The sequence below is a fragment of the Rhinatrema bivittatum genome, chromosome 1, assembly GCF_901001135.1.
Source record: "Rhinatrema bivittatum chromosome 1, aRhiBiv1.1, whole genome shotgun sequence".
In the NCBI taxonomy this organism is placed as follows: Eukaryota; Metazoa; Chordata; class Amphibia; order Gymnophiona; family Rhinatrematidae; genus Rhinatrema; species Rhinatrema bivittatum.
The window spans coordinates 615,764,895-615,790,979 of record NC_042615.1 but is presented as its reverse complement, the minus strand read 5'-3'; the positions used below and the strand labels follow the sequence as shown (position 1 = coordinate 615,790,979).

Genomic DNA, 26,085 nt, shown 5'->3' with positions numbered 1-26,085 from the left:
CTATGTAACTGGAAAATATTGGCACCCCATGGATAACTTAGAAACCTAACCAACCTATTTCGTGCCGAAATGTAAACCGTTGTGATGGTATATTACTAAACGACGGTATAGAAAAATTTTTAAATAAATAATTTAAATAAATAAATAAATAAGCATTCCTTTTTTTAATACAAAACATTTGTAAACATTTGGAATAAAAAATGGGTGCCATACATGGTGGTGGAAGTTAAGAAGATTATGCTTTTTCAATAAAATTAGTGAAAATAGTCTAGAATAAGGCTGAGACTGCCTGCGGCCCATTGCGGGTGAGAGACAGTAGATTAAAACCTTAAAGCACGGTCTTCTGATATTGTCTCCTTTTGTTGAATTACATTTTTGCGAAATGATTTTTTGAAATTAGTTTATTGGAACTCAGTTTTGCCCTCTCGTGTGGTGGTTTTTGGTGACAGAAAAAAATATAATTGCCAGGAGGCACTATCATGGAGGGGGTCTGCATACAGAAATCTCTGCAGGACCTGGACACGAAGGTGTGCACTTGACTTCTCAGGCACACGAGTGAGTCCCTGTCTGCCCTCTCTGAAGGAGAGAGACAGGACTCCCACAGAGACCCAGTGTTATCTGTGCCCCCAGAAAAAAAAATCTATCAGTTTTTTCTGGGTGTGGGTGAGAAACTCCTGGGGTGGGCTCAGAGCAGTGAGGAAATGCCACAGCATGCTACTCACCAGCTGATTCACCACTAAGGCCCGACCATGATACGACACCAGTTGCAGCAGTCCCCTCCATGACCTGAGGCAAGCTTTGACCTTCTCTCCAAGCTGGAGCCAGTTGATAGAGGCTGCGGTTTCCGTGACAGAAAGGTAGACTCACAGATACTTCAGAATCTCCCTGCCCCGCAACAGGTTGGGGAGAATGTCAACCTTCTGCAGCCCTATCATAAGGCTGGAGCATTTGGCCCAGATGACCTTGGCTGAGGATGCTGCCAAATAGATCTGCTGGCAGTCCTGCACCCTCTCCAAGTCAGCCGGGTTGTGAGCCACTAGAAGGATGTCGTCCGCATAAGCTGACAGGGTGACCCTTATGTCAGGCTCTCGTAGCACTAGGCCGGCAAGCCGCCTGTGCAGTAGACACAGGAATGGCTCGATGGCTACAGCATACAGTTAACCTGACAGGGGACACCCTTGATGCACTTCTCGCCCAAATGGCAATGGCTCTGCCAAGGATCAGTGTACCTTAACGAGGGACTCCGCCCTGGAAGACATGAGGCGGAGTAAAGGCCGAAGCCAAACATTTGTAAGGTCCCTATGATATAACTGTGATCCACCCTGTCGAAGGCCTTCTCCTGATCCAGGGACAAAAAGGCCACCGGCAAACCAGTCCTACTAGCAAGATGGATAAGATCCTGGACCAAAAAAATGTTACCAAAAATGGTCTGTCTGGGATTGTGTAGGTCTGGTCTCTCTGCCAGCATGGACATCAGCCGTAGGGAGAGCACCTTGAATCTTGTAGTCTGTGCATAGCAGGGAGACCGGGCACCAGTTCCTTAGGTCACTCGGATTGCCGCCCTTGGGCTGGAGGGGCAGGTGCCCGGCTTCTAGGGCTTAATTTAGGACCCGCAGGAGATCGGGTCCTAGGATGTCGAAAAAGAAGCTGACAAATTCAGTGGCGAACCCATCGATGCTTGGGGACTTCCCTCTTAGCATCTACCCGAGGGCCTCAGCAAGGTCCCCCAGGCACAGGTCCAGCCACACCCAGCTGTCCTTGCTCACCACAGGAAGCCCCTACCATAGGGTCTCACCGACTTAGTGAAGGGGGTACTGTAGGCAGACAGCAAGCATGCTGATTCTTGTTCCCTCTTTGCTTCTCCAGCCCACAGAAGCAGCATGAGCCACCATCTTCTCTCCTCCAGAAACTGGATCCATGACCATACATAGGCCCTGTGCATCTACTGCTCTTCAAGAAAATGTCCTGCGCGTCGCAGAGGCGGTCCTTAAGCTTAAGCACTTACCTTGAAAACCACTTGAGCACTTGGCATTGCTCCACATTTACACCCCTGGCATGCTCTTGACAGTGAACCCGGAGGCGGACCTTCCCCATGTCCCACCAGTGACCGATGGAGAAGAAGTCCACCTGCCGGCAGTGCCAGCCCACAGAGAACTCTCAGACCACCGCAACCTGCCCCTCATCCGCGAGCAGCAAGTTGTTGAAGTGCCAATGGGTCGACCTGGGCTGAGCACGGCAAAGCAAGACCCTAGGGCCACCAGATTGTGGTTCAAGAGTGGGGCCAACTCCATGCATATCGTGGCCCAGGGCATCAGCTAGCGGGAAAGATACCACCAGTTGATCCGAGAGCGGGACACACTTACTCCTGCAGCTCCAGAATGTAGGTGAAGTTGAACCTCGTTCCCAGGTGCTACTCACACCAGACATCTACCAGCGAGAGGCACTGAATTGCCTCTCTGAGGATCTAGGACGCCTCAGGATTCCTCTCTGAGCCATCCCAGTCTAGTGGGTCGAAGGTGCTGTTGAAGTCACCTCCGAGCACCACCTCCTTGTTGGGGTCCAGGTCCTCCAGGTAGGCCAACATCCAGCGAAAGAACGCTGTTTGGTTGCAGCGTTGTGAGAGTACATAATGCAGTTAACAGTGCAGCCCTCAAGCTGCACTCTCAGATGCAGTATTCTGCCCGGCTCAACGACCCTGGCATGAAGCACCTCCACCTGCAGGGCTTGTGAAAACAGGTTGACGACCCCACCAGCTGTTCCCGAGTTGTGGCTGAAAGCCATCCTGTCGTTCCACTCCAGGCACCAGCACACTTCGGTATCTGGAATGGTATGGGTCTCCTGTAAAAAGGTCATTGAGTAGCCCCCTGTGCTTGAGAGTGGAGAGTACCCACTGTTTGCGGAACTCAGTCCCACAGCCATTGGTGTTAAGGGTGCAGAACTTCAAAGCCAATCTCGGTCAAGCGGTGTTCGGATACACAGAGCCTCCCAGAACGTGCATGGCTCATGACTAACTTAGATGTTCCCCTGGGGTGTGGTGAGTCACAAGCATCCAGGAGATAGTCTGCTTCACATTCCACCCCTCGGTCGCACGCTACTCTCTCAACCATCTTAAAGCGAAGATACTAAGGTGATGGCTGTTGCTTCGCAAGGGAGGCAGGGGCTGAGAGGCTGCCGGGCTCAGTGCCAGCCCACCGCCCCCCATTCTCAGCCTCTCGCACATTCTCTCTCACCTGTGTCCCCTTTCTTCCCAGCTCTTGAGACCAAAGTCTCAGAGACCGGGTTCGTCCCCTATTCCTGCCCTCTTGGGAGAAGGCTCTCCGGGACTGAGATTCTCTCTGGCGCCTCTGCCTGGGGGCCTGTCCCCTCCCCTCTTGGGCTCTGACCCGAATGTCGTGTGGGTCACCAGGGGCTAGGTTAGAGGGTGAGGGAGGGGGAAAAAAAAGAAATAAGGGACGGGGTGTGTGTGTGTGTGTGTAAAATGGGTAAAGAGAGGAGGGGTGGGAGGTGGGATTTCTCTGGCAAGAAGAGATTGTCAGGGATTTCTCCCTCCTCCAAGTCAGAGGGAATGCCTGAAAGGGCCGGGTCGATGTCTTCTGCCTGGGGGTGGGGCTCTTGCTGAGATGGGGTCTCAGTTTGAGGCTGGGCCTGTTAAGGCTCTAGTAATGCTTCTGGCTCCAGCGAGCTGGTGTCTATCAGGACGGGGCTGCAGTACCTCCAGCAGAGGTGCCTCTGGCAAGAGGAGATTCCCCTCGTGTTCAGGGTGCCCTGTTTCCGGCAGAGACAGAATCTCCTCTGTAGTTTGAGATAGGTCCATCCCTAACTCTCAGGTCCCTCTACCTCCCCACCTGGCAGATACACAATTTCCCTGCCCCTCGGAGGATGTTCAGAGAGGGGGGCCTCAGGGGTGTGTAGGGGGGTGTGTGTGGTGTGTGTAGGAAACTTCTCATGGGCAGCGATGGGTGGCTCTCCTCCTGACCAGGTAGTTTTACCCTGCCGCCAGGAACCAAGGCATGCCCCTGATTGGGACCGAGGGGGCAGGACCTGGCAATCAGGCTTGGCACTGCCTTCTAGTATGCCCTAATTGGTGGCAGAAGAAGCACCTGGCTTCCTCTACTGAGTAGATTTTAAAAATGCCCCCCCCCCCCCTTGTAGGGGACCATTAGTGACCCGGATACCTCCTCTCCCCCATCAGGGAGGCGCAACCAGGCCTGCCTCCTGAATGAGGTAATGTGCCTCAGTTCCTGCTCTTGATGGCCTGCGGGAAGCGCTGAGATGGGAGACATAAGGGCCCCGAGGCCACAGAGATGCACTTTTAGCAGGGTGTCCAGGAGGATGGTTGGCAAGTTGGACAGTACAACTCGTGTGCCTATCCCCACAAGGGATTCAACTTGGTGGCGGACCCCTATCACCAGGCCCTCCTGGACCAGTGGGTGACGATGGCAAAGCCCACTACATGCACGACTCTCCAGGGGGAGGTAGGGGTGGAGGCAGGGGATGGCATCACTCCAGCATCTACTGACTGGGTTTCCCCCAGGTATCCCTGGGGGAAACCCAGGGATACCTGTAGTTTTCTTTTTTGCTTCCCCATGGTTTCTCCAAGGAAGGAGGAGGAGGGGTTTTGGTGGTAGGGTGAACAGGGGCAGCTCAAGGTTTACCTCTCATTGTACCTCCCCCCTGCTGGCTGCTTCGGTGGCAGTGCTCACTGACATCCAGCAAAGCCGGGGCTAGGCTGTAGCGACTGGGGTTTGGGATCTGGTACCTGATTCCCCCCCCCCCCCCCATCCTTTTCACTCTCTTCCCAGACAGCTGTGGCATGCCTGGGAGCAGCTGCTGTTTTGTGGCTTCCACCCTCGTCCTCACCCACGACCTTGAGAGGGGGTGGGTGAGAGGAGAGGTTCTCCTTCATTCCAGTTCCCCATTCTCCGGGGACTGGCTTTGCCAATTGTTTTAACTGGAGGTGTTTTGTCAGCCATAGTTTTTTTTTTTTTATAGAAAAAGACAGAGTACAAGGGATATAGGAAGTAGGGCTATATCCAAAGAGGGGGTAGGTGCTTTGGCCTGAAGGGGACAAAAGAAAAAAAAAAAAAAAAAAAGAAGCAGCAAACTCCTTTAACCCTTTCTATTACTTCTTTGGAGAGGGAGTCCTCTTTACCTCAAAGGGCTGGTTGGGGGGAGGAGACTCTGCTTTCAGAGTAACGAAAAAAATCTCCTTTATACAATGCAGGGGAGGCTACCATTGGAGCTGCCATCTGCAACACTCAATCCTTAAGAAGGTAACTGAAAACGAAGGGAGAAACAGGCGAAATGCTAGGATGGGGGAGGTGCAGCTTTTAAATCTTGCTGCTGTTGGTCTTCCTACCAAGTTTTTCAAGAAGACCAAAAAAAGAAAATTGTGTGTGTTGGGGAGGGGGAGGAATTAGGAGTGGCAGTAGCCCGCTTTAACCTGTCTGCTTGGTTGTTTTGCTACCCAGGCAGCACAGATGGCAGTCAAAAGCTACTAGGGTAGGCGCCCTTTTGCCTGATGGGCAGGGGAAAACAAAATATAATCTCCCTGGTAACGGGACCGTCGCGATTAGTGCAGTTGCACTGCGGCTGGGAGTGGCTGCAGGCAAAGAAGGGTAAATCAGAGCACCAGCAACTTAAACCTGGCAGTGAATGAAGCTTTTGAAGCGTTCAAAGTAAATCCCCAAACAGACAATCAACACATTACAAAAGGCAGCGAAGGGCACCTGAAAACTATAACAAAATGATCTAAGACGTGCAGGTGATTGGGGGGAGAGGGGAGGGCTAGTTGGATTTTGCCTTATCATCACCCCCCGCCCCAGTTACCTTCGTGTTGGCAGGGCTTGCCCTCTCCATTGTGCCTCTGAGCCCCAGCAAGGATTACTATGAATGAAAAACAAGCAGTGAGAAGAAATGAGTAGTGTGCGTATGTCAAAAAATCATGTGAATTACTACAGCAAGCTGATGAGCTGCAGAGCTTGGGAAAAGGTGGGAGTTTATTCTGAGCCGCAGCTTTAGATTGTACCTTCCGGGCTTCCGTTCACTCGTACCCTTAGTCCCACAAGGCGAGTTAGTTGTATCAGCTGATGAAAGTCACATGATATGCACGGAAGTGGCTGAACGAAAGCAGGATGGCTGCTGCGCCGATTGTTAAAGCCAGTGCAAGGTATTTGCTGCTCTCTTAGCATTGCTCATCAGCCCTAGTGTTAGTACTGTTCTTACACCTTCTGTTACTATAAACGGGAACAGTCTCTTCTTATCCTCTACTCAGTCTCACAGCTTCCATCTTCCCTTATTTACTCGTGAGCGGTCTCACTTCCTCTCCCCCTTTGGGGGGGATATAAGAACATGCCATATTGAATCAGAATAAGATCCAGTGACCCCCAGTATTCTGTCTCCCCCAGTGGCCAGTCTGAGTCACAGGTACCTGTCAGATCCCTCGAAATTGATTTATTTCTTGTTACTCACTCCCAGGGATAAGCCATGGCTTTCCCAAAGTCTACCTGGCTAATAATTGTTTATGGACGGTTCCTCCAGGAACCTGGCAAAATCTCTTTTAAACCTTGCTATGCTAATTGCTTTGACCACGACCTCTTATCCCTCCACTCAGGCCCACTGGGGACAGTTTCACCATTTCCTATCCCTCTTCACTCACTGGGGGACAGTGACACCCTGCCCAGCCCTCCTCTTCCCGTCCAGGGGCAGTCTGTCTCTCATCTCCTTTCTCACCCTTTTGATCCTGATGCTGAGATGGCAAGGGGGACCGAGATGACTTGTATGCTGGATCATACAGAGTTGCAGATCCCCAAAGCCCTTTCTCTTTGCATCTGCTTCCATATTGTGTTTTTAAACATAAAATATTTAGCTCAGGATAGACTGAAATTTTTTTAGTCGAGATGCTCGCTGTTGAGTGGCATTTTGCTGCTGAGGAAGCTCATTTCTTGACACCAGATGGACATAAAGCAAAATATGGAAGGTATTGACTCAGGGCAATTTTCAAAGCAATTTCTGCAGATAAAACGGTGTCTTGCTTGCAGATTTTTTTTTTTTAATTGCCCACCCTCGATGTAGGCAAAAGTATGTGTTGTAGGACAATGTGTAACTTTTCCTGTGTGCAGTTAACGGGGATAGGGTTAGGTCAGTGGAGGCACGGTTTTTGGTTTTCAAAATTATGCATGATATATTGTCTGGAAAAAGTATGTACAGAAAAAGCAGGTGAAAATCTCTTCAAATACTTCTTCTTGTGGTAATAAAGCAAAAATTTGTGCATATGTTTTTATTGGTTATTTGTGCAAATCCTGTGGGCAAGAAGTACAGTGTTTGCTCTGAAGGTAGTATTATTTATTGCCCCATATGGCAATTTTTTAAAAATGGCAGAACACTGGAGTGTGAGCAAGATTAAAAAAAATATTTGAATGTGACTTTTGGAGACATAGGTAAATACATTTCAAAAGATTAAATCCCACTTTGTTACTTGGGTTCTCAGGTGCTCAGCATGTGGTACTTTGCAGCAAAATGGAGAAGATTTAGAGGCTGTGGAACTGAAGTTTCCAGAAAATTAGGAAGACAATGATTTTCTCTGGTTGAAAATTATGTTACTTGTCCTGGCAGGGAGACATGTATTCAGCATGAGAGAAGTTTCTTCTTCAGCAGGAGAGTTAGCAGATATGTAGTTATATGGTGGCAAATAAGGACCATAAGGCCTCTCTAGTCTACTCAGTCTAATTCCCTGTTCCTTGTATTTACCTGGATCAGTTCAGACTGTGGGTTGAGCCTTCTTTCCAGCAGGTGGAGACTGACTAAAACTGAAAGGATATCCTATATGAGGACAGAGCCTATCCTATAACCCTTCAGTATTTGTCTGTCTCCAGCAGGTGAGCACGTCTCCCTTTGGTCTCCTGTCCTAGGCTAGTCAGCCTTCTTTCTTCCTTACTTCTCAGATCAAGCAAGTACTTCTTCCTTAGGGATATTATATGGTGGCAAATAAGGACCATAAGGCATCTCTAGTCTGCTCAGTCTAATTCCCAGTTGTATTATCATAGGATTACAGTTGATCTCTCTTCCCCTCACACCTAAAGATCCTCTGTACTTATCCCCTGCCTTCTTGAATGCTTTCATTAATCATATCCCCCACCTCCTCCACTGTATTCACACCTTTTTAATGTCAGGAAGGACGTTCCCTTTTTCAGAAATTATTTCTTTATTTACCATTCAGAAGCAAGCTACCACTGTTATTGCACATAGGTTTAACTGCTTAGAAGCACAGTACCCACTGGCCTGGTGGACATTACATTTCCCCCACCTCATTACCCCTAGATTGTATCAAAGTCTATATGTGTACTGATTTGATTGGACTATTTATTTATTTATTTATACATACATACATACATACATACATACATACATACCAATAACCGTTTGCACATCGTACCAGTCTACATGCAACAGAATGGAGGTGCCAGGGAACGGGCGCATCCTTTACATAGAACATAAAACAGTAAAAACGGTAACAATAACCAATAATATTTGCAGCATTAAAGAAAGTAGAGAGAGCAATTTAGGAGTTAACAGTAGCTACAGGGCAAAGATAGGATAATTGGACAGTTAGAGTATATTTACAGACTATAAATAGAATATCTAGAATACATCGTCGAAAGATACTCAATAATAACATGGCATAATGCAGATTTGTATATCATTATTACAACGAGGCGATAATATATCATTAGATTAAACAAACAGATCTAAATGTGAAGAGCAGGAGAGGGTGGGAAGAGGGGAGGTCAAGGAGGGATTTGGGTAGGATGGAGGGGCGTGGGGTTTAAGGGAATAAGATAAAATGGAGCAGAGTAAAGTTAAGGGTTAGTGGGCTGTTTAGGAGTAGGCCTGAAGGAACAGCCATGTTTTTAGTTTTTTTTTTTAATTTGGGGGTGAAGGTTTCAAGATGTAAGTCCGGTGGCATGGAGTTCCAGAGAGTGGGGCCAGCCAGGGAGAATGCTTTTTTTGTTGTAGAGGAGAGTTTGATGGATTTGACAGAAGGGAGGTGAAGCATTCCTTTTGTGGATGGAGCGAGTCGGTCTTGTGGAGGTGTGGGGTCTGAAGGGTGGGTTGAGGTCTTGTATAGGATTCTTGAGTTGATTGGTAACCAGTGTAGCTCTTTGAGGGTTGGAGTGATATGGTCTTTCTTTTTGGAGTTAGTGAGGATACATGCTGAGGCGTTCTGTAGGAGTTGTAGGGGTTTGATGTAGGTAGCGGGGAGGCCAAGGAGCAGAGCATTACAGTAGTCTATTTTGGAAAAAATAATAGACTGAAGAACGGTTCGAAAGTCAGAGAAATAGAGCAGAGGTCTGAGCTTTTTGATTGTATGTAGTTTAAAGTAGCAGTCTTTAAGGATAGTTTTAATAAATGGTTTTAGAGTGAGTTGATTGTCAATTGTGATGCCAAGGCTTCGAGTGTGTGTGGGAAGTGTGATAGGAGAAGAGGAGAGAGCGTTGGAAAGTAGGGGATGATTAGAAGAGATAAGGAGTTCATTTTTTGGGGGATTAAGGGCGAGGTGCATGTCTGTGAGGAGTTGGTTGATAGCAGTGAAGCAAGAATCCCAGGCTTGAAGGGCTTTTTGGTAGGAGTCTGTGAAGGGAAAAAGAATTTGCACATCATCCGCATAGATGAAGTGTTGAATTCCCATATTAGTGAGGAGATTGGCCAGTGGGAGTATGTAGATGTTAAATAAAGTTGATGATAGCGAGGAGCCTTGGGGGACTCCTTGGTCAAGGCTGATAGGGTCAGATTCATGGCTATCAATGGTGACTGTGTAGTGTCGATTTTGTAGATAGGATTGTAACCAGGATAGTGCAGTGCCTGAGATCCCAATACTGATAAAGATGTTAGTAAGGATGTCAAGATTAACGGTATTGAAAGCTGCAGAAATGTCTAACATGGCCAGAAGATAAGTTACCGCTGTTGATTCCTTTGAGCGTATCTGATAGGGCGAGAAGCAAAGTTTCGGTACTTAAGTGTTTCCGAAATCCAAAATGTGAAGGTGAGAGGATTTTATGTTGGTCAAGATAGTCAGATAAGCGTGTGTTGACTAATCTTTCTAGATCTTGGAAAGAAATGGGAGATTAGAAATGGGTCTGAAATTGGCTAGGATGGCGGTTGGGTTTTTTAAGTATGGGCTTAACTACAGCTTGTTTCAGAATATTTGGGACAGTACCTTGATCTAGAGAGCAATTGAGAATATTAGATATAGGTTTGGCGATAATTTTAGGGATGGACAAGAGGAGCTTGGTTGGAATTGTTTCAGCAGGGTGAGAGGAAGGTTTCATCTTCTAGGTTATCTGAGACCCCAGTTCTCTTAGCCTAGCATTATGCCTGGGTTCCTTTTCTTCCTGCTAGACCAGTCATCAAGTATGAGATTTCCCTCTTCTATAACTGGCAGAGACAGAGGACATGACTCTTTTATGACTTCACTTTTGGCCAGATTTCTTGGGCCCTGGCAACTGCGGTCACGTGAAAAGGATGATAGCTCCCAGATCCTGGGTGTGGCCCTGGCCTGGTTGACTCCTTGTTCCTGAGACAAAAACCTCGCGGGGCTGATTTTCCCAGTGGGAGCATTTCTCCCAGGGCCTTTTCTGGTTGAGTTCTCATTGATCTTCCCTGGATCTTACAGGAACTTTGCAGCCCTTAAACTTTGAAAAAGAAAAAAGGCCAGCAAGGCTGCTATCTCATTCTTCTTTTCTCCTTCCCCACCCCTCCTTTCTCCGCTTGGTGGAGGCTCTAAAAAAAAACCAAAAAAACCCCCAAAAACCCACTAAAGCTAGCTAGCTCTGGGGCCGATGCAATAAAGTGCACCCAACCTAGCACACAGGTTAATGAGCGTTAATATATGTGAATGCACACTAGAACCTTTGATAGTAGTTTTGATGCTTCAAGAAGAGCTTTTCACTTAAAATGAAAGAACTTGGGACACTAGCTTTGTTATCAAAAGAAGAGATTTTTAACAAAACAGGGTCTCCTTAACATATGGAACAATTTTTTAGTAAGTGCAAAAAATAGATAAAAATATAAAAATTGCAGAACCAGTTGTTCTTGGAGAATGATTGATTAAAAGGGTCTATATAATAAAAATGCTGTGGTGATAGTCCAGCGAGCGAGCATGAAGACAAGCCACCCTCGCTGATCAAGCCTTACCGGACAAACCTATACCAATGTGGTAATTATATTGATATCCTCTTGGTAGTCTTGCTGTTAGTATCTCAGAGTTGCCAGCTCTATTGTGCAAGGACCCTTACGTAGTATTTTCACAAGATTTGGTCACGTTTTGATCAGTTCTGACGTTCCTCTCTAAGGTGATTTTAGCCTTCAGTAGTAAGGAATGTCAAGGGAAGGACAGGAGCCTACACCTATCTGATGTATGTCGGATTTTGTTGAGATATTTGAAGGTGACATATGCTTTTGGGAAAACAGACAGACTATTTGTTTTATTTGGCAGCACCTAGAAGGGGAAGGCTGTCTCCAAGGCCACCCAGGTGGATTAGGGAAGTAATCGCATCAGCTGACTTACTGTCGGGTAAACAGACCCCAGCAATGCTCCTGGCTCATTCTGCAAGGCTGCAAGCATCATTCTAAGCAGAGGCAGCCTAAGCCTCACTGGGAAAAATTTGTAAGGCAGCTGCTTGATCATCCTTGCTTTCTTTCGTTAAGCATTACGGGTTGGGACATACAGGTCAAGGCAGATGATGCCTTTGGGGTAGGAATTATCAAGGCAGCCCTGTCTTCTTCCTGCCCTAGCAAGGAGTAGCTTTTGTAACTCCATATGTGATGACTGGTCTAACAGGAAGATTTGATTAAATTAGTGTGTCCATGCACTGTGGTCCTAAACAGCGTTACTTGAGGAGCTGAATAGCCAATCATCAGTGTCAAAGTAGGTATTGCATTTGCTTGTATAGCCTTTTCAGAGGTCCCCAACCTGATCCTAGCAGTGCCCCAGAGCTAGTCTCATTTTCAGAATATACACAGTGAATAATCTTGCGAAAGATTTGAATACACTGCCTTTGTTGTATGCAAATCTATCTCATGCATATTCATTGTGGGTCTCTTAAAAATCAGACGGGCTAGGGGCATCTCTAGGACTGGATTGGGGACCATTGCTCTAGGTCAGGTGTGGCCAGCTCCGGTCCTTGAGAACCACAAACAGATCTATTATGAATATGCATACGATAAATTTGCATGCACTGCCGCCACTGTATGCAAATCTATCTCATGCACATTCCTTGTGGATATCCTGAAAACTCGGCCTGTTTGTGGCTCTTGAGGACTGGAGTTGGCCACCCCTGTAAGTGATACACCGTATGCTGCAGCTTTTCATATGTGGGGCTTCTCTTATATTCTTTTCTCTTTTTCTTCCCTTTCCAGTAGCTCTTTCCTGCTGATTTCTGTCATTCAGTGAGATGCTTACACAGCAAGTGTAATCTCCATTAGTGACATTCCCTTGCTATTTTCTTTCAACTTGAAAATGGGATAATTGCATTCTGCTCTATGTTGTTTTAGTAATTCTGTGCTGATCATTTATTTGCCTCTTTAGGGCTAAGATCAGTTGTAAGGCTTGAGTCCATGAACTGAGGACAGTCCCTTTTGGCTGAGATGGAGTACCTGTGTAATAGGGGGAATTTAACATCCTGCAACTTGACCCCACTGGATACATGAAACAGTTTCTTTGGAAATTGGCCAAACCAAGAGGATTAAACTCCACCCCGTCCTCCCCCTTTTTTTTTTTTTTATCACTGAGGTGCCTAGAATCATATGTATCTCCTGAGTCTCAGGCTTGTTACTACTGATCTACTCTCTCATTTTGTCATCTCAAGACCCTACCATTTCATTTTTTTCCTTCCCAGCGTTGTGTATTACATGATTCTCTGATCTACCACTCTGCTTCAGACATTTAGTCCCACATTTAAACTTGCTTGTTTGAGATCTAAACCTGGACGTCCCACCATCTCCTTAAACTTAATGAGGTCCGTACTGAAAAGCGCCGTTAATGCATGCGATAAGCCCTTAACGCATGCTAAAATGCCTTTAATGCATGTGATAGCACCATATCGTATGGTGCGATGCAAATCCGAAAAAGAGGAGGAGTTAGGGGCGGGAATGGGCTGGGTTTACCATTTTGCAAAGCCCTATTGCACGGCTTTAATGCTGATTTTAGCTACAATGTTTTCAGTGCAATATCACAGGTTGCGATGTTTTTCGCTGATGCCAGTTTTGGTAGTTTGAAGCTCCAGAGAACCAACCTAGCTATCAGGAACCAGAGAGAGAGAGACTAGCCATAATGCCCTCTCACTAGGTAGGTATTTATATCCCTATGGGAGTCCCACCTAGTCACTCGAGGTGAGGTTCAGGTATTAGTGTAGGGGTTAGGGGCCACTTTTGACATTCAAAGTGAGACATTCAAACAGAACAGTGCTCTCTTGTGAAGATTTGATGACCCTCTGAGTGAGGAAAGTCACCCAAAGATGAGATTTGTGCAATGTTCTCTCAACCTAGCTTGATGTTACCAGGTAGAGCGTCCATCAAGCTAGGTTGAGAGAACATTGCACAAATCTCATCTTTGGGTGAGTTTCCTCAAATCTTCACAAGAGAGCACTGTTCTTTTCGTATGTCTCATTTTGAGTGTCAAAGTGGCCCCTAACATCTGCACTAATACCTAAACCTCACCTCACCTCGAGTGACTAGGTAGGCCTCATATAGAGGTATAAATACCTACCTAGAGTGAGGGCATTATGGCTAGTCTCTGTCTGTTTCTCTCTCTCTCTGTTCCCCCCCCCCCCCACCCAGTGGTTGTATTGTGGTAACTTAGCTCTTCGCATATTGCAGGCGATATTTAGTGCATTTTGATAAATCCGGTCCTAAGTTAGCCAGATAACTCCAATATTCAGAGTTAGCTGGTTAACTTAACTGGCTAAGTCTGGTTGGGCCAAAGACTTGACCTAAAATTAGCCATCTAACTGTAAGATAACTGACTATATACCTCAAAGTTAGCCAGATAACTGTTATCCAGACTGTGTTGAATACGGACCTCAAAATGACCAAAACAGAACTATTTGTCTTCCCCCCCACCCCCCCCAACCCACTTCCCCTCTTCCCTCTTTTTCTGTCTCTGTGCATGGTGCACTGAGCCTCCTGGTCCTCTCAACTTATAACTTTGGGGTCATCTCTCGCCTTCTTTAGACATATCCAAAATACTGCTAAAGAGTGCCTTTTCTTTCTTCTTAATATTGCTAAAATCCATCCCTTCCTTTCTGAGCGTGCTACCAAAATGCTCAGCCACTCTCCTGTCACCTCCTGCTTAGACTACTGCAACATGCTGTTTGCAGGCCTCCCACTGAACCATCTTTTTCCATTGCACTCTATTCAAAATTCAGCTGCACTAATTATCTTCCTTTAGCATCCCTATGACCCTGTAACCCCTCTTCTAAAATCAGTACAATGGATCCCATCTGCTTCCGCATACAGTTCAAGCTTTTCTCATGCACATACAAATTCATTCAGTCTGCAGCTCCTCATTATCTATCTTCCTCTCTTTCTTTGCACCCTTTCTCGTAAAGTTTGTTCATTGGGCAAGTTGCTCTTCTCTGTGCCCTTCTTCTCCGTTGCCTACTCCCGACTCTGCACTTTGCACCTTGCTGCACCGTGTGTGTGAAATAGAATTTTTGAGTTGGTACATTTATGTTCTCTTCCTGGTCATATTTAAATCCAGCCTAAAAACTCACCTTCTTGAGGCTGCTTTTAAATCTTAACCACTTCTCTGTAATAAATACACTTTCTAAAGACTATTTCGTATGTATACCCGTCAGTGCTGCATGTGTCTGGTGGTAGTAGGTAATTGTTTTTTTCTCAATAACACGGGTTTTTGTAACACCTTTTTCAGGTGGGCTACTAAAATGAATGGATTTTGATTAAGATGTATTCGTAGAATGGGCTCGTTTGGCTGGCCTGAGAGACCAGCCACAGCCTTTGGAAGGACAAGCATGGCTTTACAATGACACCTGTTGGCAGGGTTGAAGGACATGCTTGCATTGTACTCTGAAGGGAGCAACAGTCTGTTTCCCTGAGTAAGGGAAGCCCTTGCTGAGTATGATTAGGGGAACTTAAAGGGAAAAATGGTCTAATTTTTCTGATGGTGTGCAACTTGTTTCATGTAGTTTGTGAGGAGCTTGGGATGTTTGTAAAAACTAGACTAGGTTTGAGTAACATTCCCTCTTTATGAGGGAACCTTTGATTATTTCTGAAAGGCAGTGTAACAGATTATCAAACTAAAAGGATTGCCAGACCCACCTGGATCACAATCTTTTATTTGCACATATCCTACTCTTCATGATTTTGCTTCACATTTTTTTACATTCTGTGACATTGCAGTTTATTGCAAGCTGACTGTTTGGACCTGTTAACATTGTGGAAAAATAGCAGGATTCATCCAATAGGTATTCCAAGATTTGAAAAAGGTCATGCTTCTGACGGGATGAGAAGCCTGTATGTTGGAAACACATATTAATGAGACTTGCATTGGTCCTGCTGGTGGCAATGCTTCTGAGAAAAGTTGATGGGTATTTTTGCAAACCAGAACATGACAGAACGGTCAGATCAAAGTACTTTCATTTTGTCTAGCCTGTAAACTTAGTCTATTATTGGAGTACTGAAGGGGGTGGAGGGTGGGGAATTTCTGTCTGCAGGTTTTATTTCACAGGCCGATTCAGTAAAGTCCGCGGGAGAGCGGACGAACGCCCGCTCTCCTGGCGCGCGCACCGGCGAGGGGCCAGTGCGCGCGATGCAGTATTCAAATTAGGTGGTGCGGTAGAAATGGGGAAAAGGAGGCGCGTCCCTAGCACTTCCTTTTGACCAGGAGCGGCGGCTGTCAGCGGGTTTGACGGCGGACGCTCAATTTTGCTGGCGTCGGTTCTCGAGCCTGCTGACAGCCACGGGCTCGGAAACCGGACGCCGGCAAAATTGAACGTCCGGTTTTCGGCCTGACAGCCGCAGGCCGAATTCAAATTTTTTTTTTTTAACTTTTTTTACTCTTCGGGACCTCCGACTTAATATCGCCATGACATTAAGTCGGAGGGTGCACAGAAGAGCAGTTTTTACTGCTTTTCTGTGCACTTTCCTGGTGCCGGAAGAAATTAGCGCCTACCTTTGGGTCAGCGCTAATTTCTGAAAGTAAAATGTGCGGCTTGGCTGCACATTTTACTTTCTGAATTGCGCGCGAATACCTAATAGGGCCATCAACATGCATTTGCATGTTGAGGGCGCTATTAGGTGCCGCGGGTTGGACGCGCGTTTTCTTCCCCTTACTGAATAAGGGGTAAGGGAAAACGCGCGTCCAATAGCAGTACTGTATCGGCCTGTTAGGAAAGAGTGTATTTCATTGTTTCATTTAATCCAGTTTCTCTTTTAACTACACAGCATCAAGCAAGCAGTTTCACTGATGAATGCGATAGATCCAGGCCTGTTTCCTCGACTGTTGTCCCGCATCCTTCAGAAACTTCATTTAAAGGTTTGTATGGTGCAGGAGGTGTGCAGCACAGTACTTGTTGCCATATTGGTCCCAGGAGAAATAGAGAGAATATAACATCTTTTATTGGCCCATCAAAATGTTTATGCTGGCTTTCTGGGCCCCTTCAGCAAAGGACCAGACAACTTGTTTGAAAAATTGTCCGAGAATACACAGGGGCATTTTAATTTTGCCTGGTGATTGCAAACATACTGAGCTTACCTACAGGAATCTGGAAGTGCAAAAGCCAAGTACACTTTCTTTTTTTTTTTTTTTTTTTACAGAAAGAAAGCTTGTGCAGTACTTCTTGGTTTCAAAGCTAAACCGAGTTCCCAGTCTTTTCTTAGTACTTTCATCTACTGCCAGCTGATCAGTGTGAAAGAAGTACAAATAATGTTACTGTCCATAAATATATATATATATTTTTCCTTTACACCTTCAGTTGATACTCTGCCTATATATTTGTTGGCATTGTAGGCAAGTTCCCTGTTAAAGACATTTCTAGTGGTCTCCAGTAGAGCAGGAGGTGAGGTGAGCTTCGGGAATACAGTAGTAGAGGGTAACCTTGATATGTGCAGGATGATGGAGCGTGGGAGTGCTCTCCTGTGCATCGCAGAGCTAAACAAATCACATTTAAACACATTTGCCAGACTGGATTTGCCAGGGATGAATTAATAAGCAGATTTTTTTCCCTTCGTTTCAACTCTAATTTAATTTAGCTTGAGTTTACGGGGTCTAAACAAATTTTCTGTGACACAGCTTCATTAGCAAAACTGAGCAGCTCTGTTGTGTATTGTACGGTGCACACACACCCCTGATTCCCTTTTTATTTATTTATTTATTTGTTTATTTTCGTGTTTATTTGCCAGCTTGTAAGCGGGTTCAGTAAGAGATTGCCCATTGATGCTTTATTAAATCTGAAAAATTGCATTTCTTCATGCAGAATAATAATAATCCTGTTGGCAGTATGTATCTTTTAACGAGCAGGTTTTTTTGTGGAAAAAAAATAAAGGATCGTATATATTTTTAAACCAACACGCTGTGAATAAAATCTTGTGTCTTGTTGCAGGCAGAGCGCAGTTTCAGTGAAGAAGAGGAGGAAAAACTGCAAGCAGCGTTTTCGCTGGAGAAGCGTGACCTTCAGCTGCTCCTTGAGACGATAGCTTTTATTTTAGAGCAGGTACTATTGAATTGCTGCCCTGCTCGGGACACAAGCCCGAGTTCTTTCCCCACTGCCCACAAGCGAATCCTGGAAGAGACTTCACAGGCCCCCAATTGGGGAGAATTCCTTCTTTCGATCAGATGCGTCTAGGTCTTAATCCTACAAAATTCCTGAGCTGCACTTACTGCAAATATCTGGAGAAATATAGTTCACAATATGTATTTTTGTGTCGTTTTTAAAAGAGAGAGGGTCCAGCTGTGTCCTGCAGAGATTATTTTCCTGTTTAGAATATTTGACACATGCCCTTGAAATTTTGCAGGGATTTGGTCTCGAGGTATTGTAGAGTCACTGAGGTAATTTGTCTGTGCCAGGTGTATCAGTTTGCAAAATAAAAAAAAAAAATTGTTAAAATAGTGAAAAAGCAACATAGCAGTGAAAAAGACATTTGTTTTATTACAAAGACGGGTCAAAGCTTAGCTTCTGTCTATAATACCCTCACTGTTGAGTATTAATGAAAAGAATGTCTTGAAATCCTAGGTGTTTCTATTGTAGTGATTTCTTTACAAATAGTCATTGATTACTGATCTGGTTTGGTTTCTGGGGAGTTCTAGCCTGCTAGTTCCAACCTAGCTACCCCATGACTTGTGGTGTCACTTGATGCTGCTTCCTTTATCTGTTCCTTATTTTTTCCATACCACCTTGGTGGGTAGTATCCAGCCACTGCGATATCCTTATTGTAGCAAATCTGTCTTTCTTCAGCCATACATCATAACCAGTTGTGTTAGACATCTTTTTCCTCTGAAAAATGCTTGGGGTTTTTTTTTTTTTTTTGCATTATTTATTCTCTGAGGACAGCAGGATGGCAGTCCTGACCCACGGGCGACGTCTTCCGATGGAATGTCTCTCTCATATCCTCTCTCTCTCGTCTCGCTTCTAGGGTACATCCCTTTGGGCCTAAGTAAGATTTGGAGCTGCTGTGCTGTTTATAGTGTGAAACCTGTGGTAGCCTAGCCGTGAAACAGCCGGATTGTGAAATACAGTAGAAACAGATGAGTTATATGTTCAAGTGTTTGTATTGGGTGGGACCACAGTACCTGAGAAACGCCTTATCTTTACCTGCACCTTCATGGATTTTAAAATAATATTCTGTTATTGTTGTCCACTCCTTCTTTGGGAAGTGAGACTTTTGAAGTAGTAGGGATAGGATGAAAAATTGATTAATGAGAGGTAAGATTGTGGTTTTAATGAGGTGGGAAGTAGTGATTGGAGTGGAGTAGATTGGGATTTTAATATATTGTTCATTGTTAATTTTGGAATTCATTTTGATGTGCATGGAATTATGGGATATCAGGCTTGAAAAAAATCTCAGTTATTCCCAAATAGTGGTTTCAGAGGCTATATCTCAAATCACAGTCACTGATGATACACTTCCCTTAACGGTAAATCTTTAATCTCCAGGATTCCCTGAGCGGGGGAACGACAAGTCTTCTAAACTCTTTTTGCATTTTTGCAGTTATTTATTTCCCAGTTAGAAATTGTTGTTAACAGCAGTGATGAGCACTTGCTTCATTAAACAGTAAGACACACACTAGAAACTGTGATGGTTTCCAACAATACTTTTACTGAAGTGCTGTGCAATGATGAAATGTTCTTTACAGCTGTATCTTCAGAGATAGATGTTACAATTAAGGGTTCTTAATACATTTGTGATCTCTTCAATTTCTTTAATTTATTAGTAGACTAGCTGTACCCGGCCACGCGTTGCCGTGGCTCAGTCTGGTTTAATTTCACAATGCACATTTGCTCTGCTCCGGCCGTCCCAACTCCCTCCCCCCCCCTTCCCCGGCGGTGGACGGACTGGCTCGGCGACTCTTCTACCCTTTCCTCCTCCTGTGTGTAACTGTCCGGCAGTCCCTACTCCCTCCCCCCTTCCCCAGTGGCAGAAGAACGGACTGAGCCGCACATGCGCGGTAGAGCAGCTCTCTACTGCGCATTTGCGGTCCATCGGTCAGAGCCCATTTATTTTGTAGATAGCGTGTGTTGCTTTTACGTCCAACAGATGGTGCTGTTTTTGCAAAAAAATCGTTTTTACCTGTCACAGGTGTGACATCTATATAATATAGGTATACTAGCCGTTAAGCCTATAACAACGGGCTATGTTTTAAAAAAATTTTTCGGTCTATTTCCTTCCCACTTCCTCCCCCCTCCCCTCACTCTCACCTCCCCCCTCTATTCTCCCTCTCCTCCCCTCACCTCACTCTCTCCTTCCTCGCTCACTCTCTCCTCCCTCCCCTCAGCTCACTCTCTCCTCCCTCCCCTTTCAGCTCATCCACAACCGGCAGACAGGGGGGTGTCCCTCCCTCGCGCGTGCGCCGCCGTCGCCGCTCCTGCTGCTGCCTCCGGCGCCGCTCCTGCTCCTAAGGAGCAGGCACCATTTTTTTTGGGGGGGGGGGCACGCTCTGCTCTGGCTGACGTGCTCGCATGCGCGGTAGAGCTGCTCTCTACTGCGCATTTGCGGCACATCGGTCAGGGCTCCCTTATCTAGTAGATAAAAACACGCGCGAAATCGAATGCAACGTTGTGTCAAAATTTCAAAGCAATCGGTGAACTTTCGGAGATTTAAGATTTTGAACAAACGAACATTTACATTTTTATTTATATAGATGAAAAGCCAGTTGTCCAAATTAATAAAGTCAGCTTCTCTTTCTTCATGTATTAGGGGTCTGTGGTAAACCTCCCTCCCATGTATTTAATGATGAATGGAATGTTTTAGTCCAATTTACATCAAACTCTTATCTCCTGCTTCTCCATGTATTCTTGTAGTCTTCTCAAAGCACCAGATCGATACTGTTGTTACTTCTCTTTCACCCTACAGGGGTTTAGGGTGACTCGTTCCTCACCCTCTCTCCTTCTGCTCCTCTGGAAGGCTGTAAGTCATTCCTGCTCAGGATCCAGATGATCCTTGGCTCTTTCTCTGTGAAGAGAACCTCTGCATTCTAGATGTTCAACAAACGATGGAACCCCTAGTTAATGGGAAATTCAGTAAAATGTAAAGGGAAGTTCCTTTTATGCAATCGGGGGGGGGGGGGGGGGGGGGAGCTCATAAGACCAGGAGGGTGGAAAACTCCCAGGTCAGGAAAAACAAGTGGTCTTTTTGGTTCTTCAAAATAAAGGAAGGCTCGCTGACGCCATATTCTTCCCAGGTCTCATGGCTGAGACAGAGACCTTATCTCTTAAAACAATCAAAACAGGGACAGCTGAAAGCATGCTGCCCCTGCAAAGGAAACATAGTAAAATGGAGGTCAAAGTTTATATATCAGAGGAGCTTACCATGTGCACTCCCCCACATGGGGGAGCTACCCACTCACATCATTATTTATGCTTCCTCCCCGCAGAAGAACACATTTACAATGTAAGGAGTTAAATATATTTGATAACAAAGAAAGGAGGCCTAGGCATAAAGGGGTAGAATTTTTAAAAAAGCGCGATTGCGTACTTTTGTTCGTGCAGCAGGCGCAAACAAAAGTATGCAGGATTTTATAAGATACGCGCATAGCCGCACATATCTTATAAAATCCTGGATCGGCGCGCGCAAGGCTGCCGAGCCGCGCAGCCTGCCTCCGTTCCCTCCGAGGCCACTCCGAAATCGGAGCGGCCTCGGAGGGAACTTTCTTTCGCCCTTCCCCTCCCTTCCCCTACCTAACCCAACCCCCCCTTACCTTTGTCCCTAGATTTACGCCTGCGAGAAGCAGACGTAAATCTACGCGCGCCAGCGGACTGCTGGCGCGCCGTCATCTGACCCGGGGGCTGGTCCGGAGGCCTGGACCACGCCCCCGGGCTGGTGCCAAGCCCCCAGTCCTGCCCCCGAAACGCCGCGTCCCGCCCCCGAAGCGCAGCGTCGTTCAGCCCCGCCCCTGACACGCCCCCTTCAAAAAACCCGGGACTTACGCACGTCCCGGGGCTCTGTGCGCGCCGGCGGCCTATGCAAAATAGGTGCGCCCGCGCAAATCCGGGTGGATTTACGCGAGCAGGGCTTTTAAAATCTGCCTGAAAATGAATATGTGGAAGAAAAGAAGGGAGAAATGGATAACATACGTATTAAGAGTAGTTTTCTGAGAGGCCCCTTGCATAATTTGGTAGCCCCCATGGAATTACAGGAAACCAGCAGAACTTGCTCCTAGGATCTCCTATTTTCTGACCAGCACCAGGTTCTTCATGCCGCTCTCACTCTGAAGAAGGGTGGAGGCAGCTCAGGGATAGATTCTGCAACACATCTGCATAAACCCTCAGCCCATTTCTGTTTAGCGATATTGTGAAGGGCTATTGGGGAAAGGTTTGCCTTTTTTCAGGTGATGCCAAAATCTGCATGAGGGTAGAGACTGTGGAAGGTGTGGAAAACACGAGGAGAAATCTTGCAAAGCTTGCAGAAGCTAAGATTTAATGCTAGAAAATACAAGGCGTCCCTAGCGCCTTCTTTTGACCCAGAGCGGCGGCTGTCAGCGGGTTTGACAGCCGACGCTCAATTTTGCCGGCATCTGTTCTCGAGCCCGCTGACAGCCACGGGCTCAGAAACCGGACGCCGGCAAAATTCAGCGTCCGGTTTTCGGCCCGACAGCCGCCGGCCCATTTTACTTTTTTTTTTTTCTTTACTTTTTTTTACTCTTCGGGACCTCTGACTTAATATCGCCATAAAAACTGCTTTTCTGTGCACATTCCCGGTGCCGGCAGAAACTAGCGCCTACCTTTGGGTAGGTGCTAATTTCTGAAAGTAAAATGTGCGGCTTGGCTGCATATTTTACTTTCTGTATCGCGCGGGCATACCTAATAGGGTCATGAGGGCGCTATTAAGTGCTGCGGGTTGGACACGCATTTTCCGCCCCTTACTGAATAAGGGGTAAGGGAAAACGCGCGTCCAAGGGCAGGTTAACAGCACTGTACTGTATCGGCCTGAAAGTTGCCTCCTATTTTCTACTCTCTTTTCCTCTCCCAAGTACCCATAATTAGTTTGCATAAGATTATGCCTTCTGAATAAAACAGGAGCACTATAACAGGACTGCTTTTATTAACAAGGTAAAATGGAGCCGTAAGCAACCAACAGCTCAGCTCACACAGAAACAGAAACAAGTGCACCTACAGAGCACCTCATAAGCCACAGTAGCTCAAAACAGTTGAGTACTGCTGTTTTCAGGAGACTTTCATGACAGTTTAGATCAGAAATGGGTGATGGTTAAAGCATCAGTGTAATAGCTTTGCTAGTATTTGATATTCCTATGTAATTGTACTGTGCTTTGATTTTATTGTAATCCGCTTACTACAGCAGGCCCGTTACAGGTGGTAAATAAATAAACAGAATACAGTCCAATTTAGTGTCATTGGTGAGACCTCATTTGGCGTATTGTGTACAGTTCTAGAGACTGCACCTTCAAAAGAATAGAAAACTGAATAGAGCTGGCCCAGAAGGCAGCTAATAAATTTTCAGCAGTCTTCATAATAAAGCATATGGGAACAGACTTAAAGATGTAAGCATGTATACGCTGGAGGAAAGGTGGGATGGGGAGATATGATAGAGACATTTAAATACCGCCAAGGCTCCATGCACAGGAGGAGTGGGTGTCTTTAAGTGGTCAGGAGGCTATGGGATGAGAGTGAAAGGAGTAGACTCAGGAATAATCTAAGGAAATATTTTTGTACAGAAAGAGTGATGGAACACCTTCCCCGTGGAGGTGGTAGATGCGAGAACAGTATCAAATTTCAAGGAAACATAGGGAAGGCACAAGGAATCTCTGATGGAGAGGAAGGGACTTGAAAACTAAGGGGCTCATTTTTTAAAGCTAGCACACGTGAAAAGTCCCTTTTCGCATGCGATAGCTAAAAAGGGGCGGAGTCGGGGCGGCGTCTGCCCCGGAAGAGGAGGAGTTGGGATGGACGCCGCGAAGACAGCGTGGACTGCGAAAATGTAAGGAGCCTTTTCGCTGCCCGTTTTGCACCCAATAGCACTACCTTTTATGATGGCACTATTGTGTGCGAAAGCTCCCCTGCACCGCGTGATTCTCGCCGTCGCAGTGTTTTAGAAAATATAGGCCTAAGCATGAGATGTGGATGGGTAGACTGGATGGACCATAAGGCCTTTATTTGCTGTTATGTTCTGCTTTTGTATTTTTCTCACTTCTCCAACTCCATCCAGAACCACCATATCTCTCGCCAGTTTCGCTCTTACTTCAGCTGGCCCAATGTTTTTTTTTTTTTTTTTTTTAAAACACAGATCTGGCTTTGGTTCTCTGGAGGCTCATAGCCACTGCAGTAGGATACAGCCTGTTGCTTGTGCCCTTTCCACTCCTTCATGTTGGTACTACAGAACTAACCTAATATTGGAGAGTGAGGGGGGGATTTAAAGAGGCCATGTCTTTGAATAGTCAGTGTCAAGAGAGGCAGCAAATTAAAAGTAGATAAACTGGGTGTACTCTTTACTTCTTTGCTATCATACCTCTTCCTCCTCTCCCCCTGGCCAGACTTCATACTTGGTTGCTACATCTCCCTCTACTTCCTCCACTAGCTGAATTACTGTTCACAGTGCCAACTGTGGAAAGATGTTATTTAGCTAGGTTTGACTGTGAGCTTAAAGGGAGCAGTCTGGGGGGGGGAGGGGTGAAGGTGAAAGAAGTGACTGTAAGGGGCAGAATGGATGAAGAAATAAGGCAGGGCTTCCAGAGTCCTGTGATACTAAGGCCCTTGTAATGAAATTGTGGGCAGTGGGCCCTCATATGCTGGATCTACATTCCCTCATTCCGACAACCACTGTAATTCCTCCCTCCCACCCCCACCCAAAATTCTATATTCTCCCTTGCCCCCCCCCCCCCAATCATATCTAGTCTAGTCTTTAGCCAGCTGGTATGCACCAGGGTACCTTCTAGAACTCACCAGGGTACCTTCTAGAACTCACCAGGGTACCTTCTAGAACTCTACAGTCATGAGCCCTGAATCCAGCTACCAGGTGTCACCTTTCAGTGTTGAGTATCCTCATTCCCAGCTGACTGTGGGAGCAGAAGATCAGGCTCAGGAATGAAATGCTATTCCTCTCTTGGACTTGATAGTATCTTTCGTGGGTTTCATTATGGCCAAAGGTATCTCCTTTTCCTATTGGACAAGTCTATGGCCTTTGATAAGGTAGATCACAGTATTCTTTTATCTAGACTAATTGAATTTGAAATCCATAAAAACTGTATTAAGCTAGTTTGTTCCATTTCTTCAGAACAGAAAATTTGCAGTACACATTGGTCCCCATAGCTCTGATTAGGTCAACATGAAGACTGAGTTCCCACAAGGTTTGACCCTGTCTCCCACCTTGTTTAATGTTTACATTTTGTCCCTTTGTAAACTCTTGGATGGTCCTAGGCTTGAACTTTAGGATTTATGTGGACGACATTCAGTTTTCGTTTCCTATAAAAATATCTTTAGCACTACTGAAGGAGTTAGAAATATATATCTAGATGCAATACAGAAATGGCTCTACCACAATAGGTTGGTGCTGAATATCAAGAAAACTGAAATAATCCTTTTATCAGATGTGATGTGTTGGAAGAACTTTCTGTCTTCCATTTTGAAAATCAAGAAAATTTTAATTTCTTCCATGGGACGGGATCTAGGGGTTCTAATTGATACCAGACTTTCTAAGAAAAATCATGTACGTAATCTAAGAGTGGATATTATAAGCTGAGAATCCTTACAAACCATTATATTTGCAAGTCTAGACGATTGTAATTCTTTATTTTTGGGAGTTCCTGCTAACACATTTAGACTCCTTTGGTTACTGCAGAACTCGGCCGCAAGATTTCTCACGGGGAAAATAGAAGCATGACCACATAAAGCCTGTTGTAATGGATCTACACTGGTTACCAATACAGTATAGAATTCAATACAAAGTTTTTTAAATAATAATTCATGACATTTTTAAAAGTAATTCCTCTTGGTTAGACTCTAGACTACACTTACATATACCACAATGCAGTTTAAGATCTGCAAATAAAGGATTTCTAAACCTTCCTTCAGTCCAACAGGCACACCTTGGCGAAGTGAGGGAAAGAGCAATCTTCATATTGGGTCCCGTATTATGGAACACTATGCCTGAAATACTAAGGCTTTTACCTGAGAGAAAATCTTTTGAGAAAGGGCTCAAACGTGACTATTCCAGTTGACTTTTAAAGATGTAATCACAGGAACCTAATTTTAGGAAAAGTTGTCCTCTGATTTTCACCTCCTGATGGCACTATTTTATTGTTTATATGTGTATGAAGTTATGTATGCTACTTATTTGATGTATTTTTATGTATGTTTTAATTTGTAATCTGCTTAGTTCTTTATTTAGGCGGTGTATATA

General features: G+C 45.5%; 1 protein-coding gene across 9 annotated transcripts in view; it reads left to right on the top strand.

Moving 5' to 3' along the window:
• Positions 1 to 5,844: 5,844 nt before the first annotated feature.
• COMMD10 (COMM domain containing 10) overlaps positions 5,845 to 26,085 on the top strand; it is a 505,110-nt gene continuing 484,869 nt past the window's right edge. For 6 of the 9 annotated variants that reach the window (XM_029571199.1, XM_029571182.1, XM_029571133.1 and 3 more), the window contains exons 1-3: positions 6,885 to 6,979; positions 16,462 to 16,552; positions 17,619 to 17,729. In XM_029571199.1, coding sequence (XP_029427059.1) covers positions 6,900 to 6,979; positions 16,462 to 16,552; positions 17,619 to 17,729 — 282 coding nt within the window. In that variant the 5' untranslated portion in view covers positions 6,885 to 6,899. Of the gene's footprint in view, positions 5,992 to 6,013; positions 6,170 to 6,884; positions 6,980 to 16,461; positions 16,553 to 17,618; positions 17,730 to 26,085 lie in introns of those variants that run through there. The other 3 variants (XM_029571166.1, XM_029571174.1, XM_029571140.1) reach the window with 3 other exon arrangements.